Genomic DNA, 10,524 nt, shown 5'->3' with positions numbered 1-10,524 from the left:
ACCTACTGAAAAAAATGTGCCAACAAGAATTATTTTAACTGCCAAATTAAATTATTTCTCAAGGAATCTGTCCTCCATTACGAACTTTGAATTCCAAGAATGTTTCGACACGCATAAAAACGGTAATTGCACTGTTTCCCAATCTCTACAGTTTCCGTCTTTACCCATCCTACTTCTGCTTTTTGGGTGGATGATATATAAGCCACTTCCGAAGGACCTCTCCTTCGCAAAACAGACCGGAGCTCGCTCAACACAAATCTGTGATAATGAAAGTTCTGTGGGTCCTTCTTCTCGCTTCAGCTGCTGAAAGCATGACATTGGACAAGTGTACCCTGGCTGAAGAACTGAGGAATGGGAGTATTGTTGGCTACAAGCAATATACTGTAGAAGATTGTAAGTAACTTCAGGCATCTTAATTCTGAAACCATGCAGTACTGTATATCTTGTTATCTTCATTTTTATTTTTTTATTTTTACTTTTAATACTTTACTGGATTTTAATTTTATATTGCAACAGTTTTTTACTTTTAGACATTATTTATTTGATCAGTCTAAATATTTTTTTGAATCTTTTTTACAGATAGATCCAATCATCCATTACCATACTATCTTCACTCTGCATGTTTCTTTTTTTGTGAATATCTGTTTATTTCGACAAGAGGTTCTCCCGTTTAAAGCATTTTTTTATCCTGGACTTTACATCAGTAATGTCGCTCATTTTCAGTATTTCTCCTCCCTTGCCATCACATTGTGCACGGTATTTTATTTATTTGTTTCTGTTTTATATTTCTCCATTTTATTTCTACACTAATGATTATTTTTCTTGACAAATGCATTAAAGGAATCCAGGATGTGGGCTATTGTTCCTGTAACATTTTGTAATTGTCTCATTTATTGTTATATTTCCCCTTTTTTCTAATATTGCGAAATACGTTGGTGCCATATAAATGGCAATAATAATAATAATAATAAGGGTTTTCCATACTTTATACTTGATCCTAACTTTCCCACTTCTGTAGACAGGTTTGGGCTGTCCTAACCTCAGTATCAAGGTGCAATTCTGTTTCTCAGAGGAGATGATCCATCTAAGTAGACTCATCGGTAATAATACAAAATAAAAATAATCCACTTTTTTTATAAATATGGGTATATTTAAAAAAAAAAAAGTCTAAAGAATGTATACAGTTTAGTTATTTTAATGTAGCCATACATGCAAATAAAGTGGATTTTATTATTGATTACTGATGTTGTATTGGATAACATCAGTTGATTTACACTGGCTAATAAACCCCGTGGGCACAGGAGAATTGCGACTCTTTTAACTCTTTTGGACATATTGGTTGGGGTTTTTAACAACCCAATCTGCACATTGTGGTCTTGTGGAAACTATGCCCTAGGGGATACACATGCACCTATAGCAGCATATATAGAAGACAGTGTGATATTCTAAGGGTGGGAGAACACTATATGTCCACTATATGTGGATTCCTGACCCTGTGGTGTTAAAAACACTGTTTAGGTCTCCGTACCCCATTACCCCCCTCAATAGGGTTAAATCTTACCTTTATTCCAGCCCCACGAAGGTCAGCCAGCACTGGCTTCACCCCCGCTTCACCTACTTGGCTGAAATCATCAGAATTGATGATCTCAGCCAATCCAATGCACGTTGTGCAGCACTAACCCTGGAAGCAACTCTAGTGGCCTTCTGAGTAACTTACACTGGAGGTGTCCCTAGGTAGCAATGTAAACACTGCCTTTTCTCAGAAAAGGCAGTGTTTACATTAAAATGCCAGCAGGGACTGAATATATTCCCTTAGAACAACTACATTAAGCTGTAGTTGTTCTGGTGACGATGATGTCCTTATAAGGTAAAATAACATATTTCCAGGGTTGACTTCTCCCCATCTACACATTATGACCCCAGCTATAGTTAAGTATGTATACCCTTGTGTCCCCCAAATAATCTTGTCACCTATCTGGCATTTTAATCTTTATTTTGTGTTTTTTATATAATGAGGACCTAGAAGTTCTCTTTCAGGAGAAAGTGTTCTTGTTGGATGGTTTGGGCACACTGCGTATCCCTCATTTGCCTTCTCCATCACTTGACTCTACTTTTACATTATTTCCATCTGAACTGAAAAAAATGTATAACTTTCTCCTGCAGATTTGTGCATGGCCCTTTATACTAGCGACCTTGATACTTCTCTGCACTCAAGTCCCTCGGAGTATGGCATTTTCCAAATCAACAGCTACTGGTGGTGTAATGACGGAAGGACTGTAGCACGCAAGAACCTGTGTGGAGTTTTGTGCCGAGGTAAGAATGGGCAATGGGAAAAGTGTTAAATTGGAAAATAAATGAAAATACAGAGTAAAGAGAAAAGTTCCAGACCCCGGGTTAAGGTAATGAGGGACAGAGGGGTATGGCCGAGGAAAGTAATGATACAGACATCAATATATAGTTTTACCAAATTCTCACATTATTATATTTGGGAATGATTTAGAAGTTGCTGTAAAAATCCATATAGCAGAGTAAAATAATTATGCGTTAAACTCTAAAAAAAACAAAAACCCTCACTATTTCACAGCCACTATATAGCTAGACAGCTATAGCTTTAGGGGCTGTGATGCTTGCAATGTCCCTTAAAACTTAAAGTGGCGTTGTGCCAAATGAAAACTGTTTGCAGTGCCCCTTACTGTTGCGTTGCTGGATTCTACAAAACCCACGGGGCTTGAGCCCAAAGGAAAACATGGTGACCCTTCACTGGCAGAGAGGTAGATATATATCAGGATATATTCGGGCTTCAGCCTTGAAACTCCCTCTCCCCCCACCAGCAACACCTATGGCTTCTAATTTTATTTCTATAATTGGCAAAAAAATGCAAAAACATTGTGTAGATATAAACGTATTTGCAAAAAAATAAATACCTCTGGTATATCTCGTATATTAAGCCAACCATAATATGTTTATTTGTTTTGTTTAGATTTCTTGGATGATAATGTAAAAGACGATATCAAGTGCCTTAGACGGATTGTAAGGGAACCAAATGGATTAGAGGCTTGGTGAGTGCTGTAAATATCAAATAAACTGGTTTTACTTGTCTTCAGAACATAGAATAATCTGGTAATCTGGACTGAATATGCCAGAAAGTGTACCGACTATCAGAGATTCAGGAGTTATGTGTACTTGTGGATTTATCCTAATATTAGTTGCAGTGTCCTCTTGCTTGGCCAGATGGACATCTTTGTAATTTTTTGTCCCATTTTTCTTTCCAGTCCAACATTTTCCTCATCTTTTTTTCACTCAAAAAAATTAAATTTTCTGTCCCCAAGCATACTTACCATATCTACAGATTGATTTATACCTTATTTCCACTGAGCGGTATGGTTCGGGACGGAGCGGTTCGGAAGGGTTAGAATGGTCCAGCCTATTCAGGTGAGCGTTTCCACTGCAAGTCGGACTGCCAGGGGGCATTCGGAGTTTAGACCAAATGCCTAGTGTGTCATTTGACGTGAGCATTGACATTTTCCTGTCCAGCAATCACTGGATTGTATAGTGTGATGCCAGTAGCTCTGCCCTAACCGTACCATTTCCTATGGACCTACATCAGAAGGGGGCCCAGGAATGGTGCGGTTTGGTTCGGTTGTATGGGCCACATTCAGAATGGAAACACTCAAAATAGCGTACCAGACCATACCGACCCGTACCGTACCGCTCAGTGGAAACGGGGCATTATTGTACTACCTGTAATATGAACAGGAGGTGGACCCCCTGTTTAAGATCCCACTCCCCACAACTATCAGACACAAATTGAATGCAGTGGAGAAATAAATACACTTTATTGCACAGTCACAGGATATTTATACACAGCAACATTTATATAAAGTGTAGACCCCAGAAATGACTGCAGGTGTTTGCCCAAAGGCGGAGGCAAATAATAAAGTTCCCTCTTAGTTCCTCACTTGGCCTGCTTTGAGAAGCAGTGAATTGGTCTTAAAGTACTTCCCAAGTACGCCAAGACACTGAGGCTGGAGAAGGAATGAGAGAGCTTCCATTTTATGATTCTAAGACTTATCTTGACCATTCCACTTTCTACATTTCCCTAGTCAAGAGAGAGGAATTTTCGGCTCTTCAGATGTTGTGAACTACATCTCCCATAATACATTTTAAAGCCACAATGTTAGCAAAGCGTCAAGGAAGATGTAGTCCAAAACATCTAGAGTGCAGGAAGTTGCCTACCCCTGCCGTGGGACCTGGGTCTATCTATCATGCTTTTTTTTTTTCTTTGATCAAAATTTAGCTTTTCGACAGAATATGTTTCTTTTTGATTGTGGTATTTCTATTTGTAACCAATGTCTCTCAAAAATAACGACTTTCCCTCCTGAGCAGCGATCTTTCCCATATAAAAATATTATTTCCACATTCTCACCTACAGCTCTAAGATTAGATACATTGTTACATAGGCTAAAAAGAGACATGCTCATTCACGTTCAGCCTTTCTCACATCGGCTTTTGCTGATGATCCAAGCGAAGGCAAAAGAAAACAAAGTTTGAAGCGTTTTCCAATTTTGCAACAAACTAGGGGGGGGAAAAATGTAGACTCATGTTATCACTTATTTACATTCGTTCCTACCTAAATTGTCTCAATACAAATGTCATCTCAATATAAAGAAAATTAAAGGGTTACTACAACCACCATGGCCACTTCTGCTTTTTGAAGTGGCCATGGTGGTAGGAGCCTGGATGTGCAGTGTTTCTGCTTGAAACACTGTACATCCAGAGATATTTTTACTTGTGTGCCAGGGGGCTAGTTACACCCCCAGCGCTTGGAACTCTGTTTGCAAGGGGAAGTCTGTGTCTTCCCTCCTTCCTAAACTGCAGCCCCCCTTCTCCCTATCCCCTCTGCTAATTTTTTCTCCCACCCTCCTCCTCCTTCTCTCCCTCCCGACTCCCTCTACCCCTCGCTTCTCCTTAAAAAGAGAACAGCATGTACTCTGCACGGGTTAAATGGTTTCTCTCTAAGAAGCCTTTGATTGGACCTTCGCATGACAGCTGTGATGTCACAAGGGGGCGTGCCGAGCAGTGCAGGGTAAATAAAACTATTACCTTTTTAAGTATCTTTTACGTTGGGGACCTAAAGGATAATACCAAATAACGCATTATTAGAAGAAAAAGAAAGGATTGGAGTAACCTTTTAAGCATAAACAAAATGATTGGAGTAACCCTTTTATGGATGGTTGTATTGTGTTCAATTGTCTCTTCCACAGTAAAATAAATTAATTTATTACTGAGTTATACATCAACTCCCCTAGAAACTACTCCCTAGAAGTAGAAACATGCTTTATGTAATATGTATTTTTTTATTTTTTTATTCTAATAGGGATGGATATAAGATGCACTGTAAAGGCAAGGACCTGAGCTATTTAACCAGTGAATGTTAACTTCAAATCTATGAAAAATTGGCAAGAAAATATACAGAATTTAAATGTTTATCTTTCGCTCATCTTGTGTATATTATTTTGTTTTTTTTGTTTTATAAATCTGTTGTTATCACCCCGGTCACAATATTTCCCAATATTTAGAATGGACAACAAGGAATAGTTTTGATTTTGGCTGCAGGTGTGAAAAGTATACATTTTTATGAAAAACATTAAACCGTTGAATAAAATTTTTTAAATCACCTATAATTTATGTTGAGCTTTCTCTATGTGGTTTTCAAGTGATACTAAAGATTTAACAAACTGACATCACAGTCTAGTTCAATTCAGGCAAAAACAAATTGCAAATATATAGAAACATTGTTGAGTTTAATAAAATGATGAATAGAAAGCAAAGATGGAGGCGTCCAGTTGCATGATAAAGAGGTGTGGACATATCAATTCGATTTATTTTTCATGTCCCAAAACTACAAATTTGTTAAATCTATGGGATAGGTAAACATGATATAAAAAATACTGGGATGTCATAGTTCACATTTAATTGACCTAATGAACTAATCTTGTAAATGAAAAGACTCCTTAAAGGGACACTATAGTCACCTGAACAACTTTAGCTTAATGAAGCAGTTTTGGTGTATAGAACATGCCCCTGCAGTCTCACTGTTCAATCCTCTGCCATTTAGGAGTTAAATCCCTTTGTTTATGAACCCTAGTCACACCTCCCTGCATGTGACTTGCACAGCCTTCCATAAACACTTCCTGTAAAGAGAGCCCTATTTAGGCTTTCTTTATTGCAAGTTCTGTTTAATTGAAATCAGTGGTGAAACAGTTGATTGGGCAGATAATTGAGCAGTGAGACTGTAGGGGCATGATCTACACACCAAACCTGCTTTATTAAGCTAAAGTTGTTTTGATAACTATAATGTCCCTTTAAGGTGGAGTAAAGAGGGGCAAAAAGGGGGCACTTCTTTAAATTTGACACTGGGGCTCTATGGTTTCTAGTTATGTAGTTTGGTGGAGAAACTGTCATCCAAAGAACCTTAGGTGGAGTATATACATCTGAACAGACACAGATCTGGCTGGAGAGTCCTGCATTTTTTCTGGTGTCCTGATTTTGCGGCAATAGAGAAATCTCCTGAAAGTGGAGTTTTATTAAACATACTACAATACCATTCCAAAGGATTCCTACCTACGTAAGGACAATTCTGCAGTTCTCTGCGCATGCACAAGTCAGGATGACTGGTTGGTGAAATTACTTGTGAATCTGGCTGACATGCCACAGCTATCGTTCATGACTTTAATCTCAGTTTTGTGGTCCTATCTCACCCAATCCAAGTTCTATATCTTCCAAGGTGGGTGGGTATGTATAATATGATATGTATCTCGTTCTTAACTCGAACTGGAGAGCTCTGACCTGGATCCTGATTTGTTTTGTAATATGGTAATTATTTAGCAAGGTTTCGTTCCCACCTTTCTATACAACTTGGATCTGAATTTCCTATTTGGGTTTATATTTCTTACATTGTGCAAATATTAATGTTTTCATTTGATATTGTGTCGACGGAATAAAAAAACCAAAAAAAAACAATACCATTTGATACATACAGAATAATTGTTTTACATCGATATTGGGAGATATTTCATTACCGGGACTAGCAGAATATCAGTAAATAATACATAATTATAGTAATGTAATTATTACCACTAACCCAAAATCCCAAATTTCCTCTTTAAAAAATATAAACGCAATTGTTAATATGAAAAAAGCGTTCAAGGGGCGGGGCCTGACTGCTGAGCAGGGAGGACGTGAACCTCACAAGCTCCTGCAATAAGCTGCACTCTATCGCAAATATTCCGCTCAAAAAGCCACTAATCGGGCCACAACAGTCACCAACCGTGAAGGGACTACAAGCGGAACAGAATGTTACCCCTCACATGATGCTATGACCTACTTTCGCCGAACAAGCAATTGAGGCCTACCCACACGGCGAGCGCGGGAGGGACGGCCGCACTCCCACCGCCGCGGCTAGCCACCTCGACGACTAAGGGCCCCTGTCCCCCCCCCCCATGGACCGGCGGGGGTTATCCCGGTCCAGACTCCACAGGGCTACGGAACCCCACAAGCTATCGGGATTGCAAGCAGCACTTACCCAGAGGCCAAGATGGCGGACGCCGACCGAGCCTCAATGCCCCCACCCGCCCAACCTCTCTCAGCGCGGATACCTAACGTGAGCCATCAGGAGGACCGTATAGCAGCGGCATTTGACCTCTACTGGACACGGTGGGAGGCTATGCTGGCACAAAATCATGCAGCCGCAGCGGTCCCTCGACGGTCCGCCACTACTCACACAAAGGCACCTCCGTTGAAACGCAAGGCAACGCCACCGATTGACACAAAGCAGCAGAAGGTCGTGAGAGCTCTACCCAGACTTAAAGGCAGCAGACCGAGCACCCGTTACTGCAAGCCTGATTCCAGACAAGCTCAGAGAGCCACCAAACTCTGCCTGCCGCCCCACAAACTAAACTGGCGCACTCGAGGTACCCGCACCCGGCCTACACCAGGCAAAGGCCAGAAAGCCTGTCAGCACTCCACCCCATTGCAGCGATGCACAGCTGCAACCAGCACTCTGAAGAGCTACACCTGTACAACAAAGGGACACACTGAACCTCACACTCGCCAATCAGCAAGGGGAGCGGAGACACTGTCACACCACAAGGCATATGTCCCCACCACCCAAGGCACTCACACAGGACTGGGAGGCAATGGAGGAGTACCTGCAGCATCCATGACCACAGGCGTCCATCCCGAGGCCCAAGTTAAGGCCTCTAGATTGGGCGTCGGCTAGGCACCAGCGGACTGTCCTACCAGGCTCCTTACATTCTTTGACAACACATATGCCAGGAGAACTACACATTTGATAAACTGCAGGTTTGCCTGCAAGCTAACCCTATTATATAAGCAAGTCTAGAGTAGAATGTCTCACCTGTGTACAAAAGCCTGTAACTTTACAATCTTACAATTCACCATTCAGCCTGTTTAACCCTAACTGAGCACCCGTCTTGTATTAACCTGTTAGAATGATACCAAAGGGACAAAGCAGATTATCAATCTTTCACTTAACATATATAGCACTAGAACTAAGCACAGTACATTGTGTCAAGATAGCCTAAACAAATTTACTGTTAAGTGTGTTTAGTCAGTCATGTAGGCCTAATTGTTTCTCTTAATTTGCTCCCCTTATGTAACAAACGTGTACCGCTTGTTAACCAGTTTAGTGAATCTCGCATGCAGTGATATTTATGTTTAGATCAATGTATATTGCCTGCCTTACTCACGTGTGAATCGTAACACTTGACTTGTATCCTGCTTTCCATTAACTGTTTAGTTCGCAAACTTAGTTCAACAGTTATTTATTTTTATTTTATTTGTTTTCTCTTTTAAGCCTGAGCCTAATCTTGTTAACACGCATAATACCGTCCACCTTAGGCATCCTTCTGCTACGACCTCGCAATGTAACTACATAATGCGTACCTAAGCTAATGCATTGTTTAACACTTTTCATATAACAGCCTACTCAGATAGGCATAGGTACCGGAATAGCTTGTTTCTCATGTTTTTTCTCTTACAAAACTAAAATTGTGCTGTACACTCATATGCCACGTTATGTTTTACCTGTTCATTCATTACTGCTTGTGACTGCTATTGTGGCTAAACAAGCCTGTTGTTATACCATGCACAACAAAAATAAAGAATTAAAAAAAAAAAAAAAAAAAAAAGCGTTCAAAAAATGAATGTAGTAATTAATTTGAAGAAAAAAAAATCAAAACGAGAAACGTTGAGCTTTAGAAATTCAAGTACGCTAATCCCACAATGCAACAGGGCATTAGACTCTAATCTATCAGAGTGGAATGTGTCTTAACTCCCAGTTTCAGATAAAGACAGGAATGTGGGAATGGAGGACAGGGAAAACAGAAAGGTAAGATCTATATTTCGAGAATTTGTAACTCGTCTCTATCCAAACGTAATGTAAATATAAGGTTTATAACATAACATAAAAAAGAGTACAATGATGAGAAAAGAACTCTTACCATCAGAGAAGTTAGGGTAAAATATTCCTTAATAGTATGTTTATGTATGGGGGAGGGGGCAAAGTTTCTTGTAGGTTGAACGGAGCTGGGATACTTTTACTCAAAGTGCGAGGAGACATTGTGTATGAATTGGATACAGTTTTATTTTCCATTATCCATGAAACTAAAATACAGAAAAGTGTTGCAGCCTAATCACAATATTACTTTTATAAATTGAGTTATTGCTGGTACTCACTTTAATTACTAATTTAATATCTGCAAATGTTCTAACTGCTCATTTTAACTATAATTTCCTTTATATTCTTCTTTTGTTCAACTTAATCTGTAACTATAACTCCTCCTATTACTCCATATAACCTCTCCATATAACCTCTCTCTATAACTCCTCCTATTACTCCATATAACCTCTCCCTATAACTCCTCCTATTACTCCATATATCCTCTCCCTATAACTACTACTATTACTCCATATAACCTCTCCCTATAACGCCTCCTATTACTCCATATAACCTCTCCCTATAACTCCTCCTATTACTCCATATAACCTCTCTCTATAACTCCTCCTATTACTTCATATAACCTCTCCCTATAACTCCTCCTATTGCTCCATATAACCTCTCCCTATAACTCCTCCTATTGCTCCATATAACCTCTCCCTATAACTCCTCCTATTACTCCATATAACCTCTCCCTATAACTCCTCCTATTACTCCATATAACCTCTCCCTATAACTCCTCCTATTACTCCATATAACCTCTCCCTATAACGCCTCCTATTACTCCATATAACCTCTCCCTATAACTCCTCCTATTGCTCCATATAACCTCTCCCTATAACTCCTCCTATTGCTCCATATAACCTCTCCCTATAACTCCTCCTATTACTCCATATAACCTCTCCCTATAACTCCTCCTATTACTCCATATAACCTCTCCCTATAACTCCTCCTATTACTCCATATAACCTCTCTCTATAACTCCTCCTATTACTCCATATAAC

General features: G+C 39.7%; 2 protein-coding genes across 2 annotated transcripts in view; both read left to right on the top strand.

Moving 5' to 3' along the window:
- The first annotated feature begins 204 nt into the window (after positions 1–204).
- Positions 205–5,684, top strand: LOC134565858 (lysozyme C, milk isozyme-like). Its single transcript, XM_063425528.1, has 4 exons — positions 205–393; positions 2,164–2,313; positions 2,981–3,059; positions 5,378–5,684. The coding sequence occupies exons 1-4, from the start codon at positions 267–269 to the stop codon at positions 5,436–5,438; spliced, it is 417 nt and encodes a 138-aa protein (XP_063281598.1). The 5' UTR covers positions 205–266; the 3' UTR covers positions 5,439–5,684.
- Positions 5,685–9,329: 3,645 nt separating this feature from the next.
- Positions 9,330–10,524, top strand: part of TMEM98 (transmembrane protein 98) — a 62,234-nt gene continuing 61,039 nt past the window's right edge. The window contains exon 1 of the mRNA XM_063459261.1: positions 9,330–9,412. The gene's annotated coding sequence lies outside the window, so the exon portion shown is untranslated. The remainder of the gene's footprint in view (positions 9,413–10,524) is intronic.

This window comes from Pelobates fuscus, chromosome 6 (assembly GCF_036172605.1).
Source record: "Pelobates fuscus isolate aPelFus1 chromosome 6, aPelFus1.pri, whole genome shotgun sequence".
Lineage (NCBI taxonomy): Eukaryota > Metazoa > Chordata > Amphibia > Anura > Pelobatidae > Pelobates > Pelobates fuscus.
This window is presented reverse-complemented; position numbering and strand designations above follow the sequence as displayed.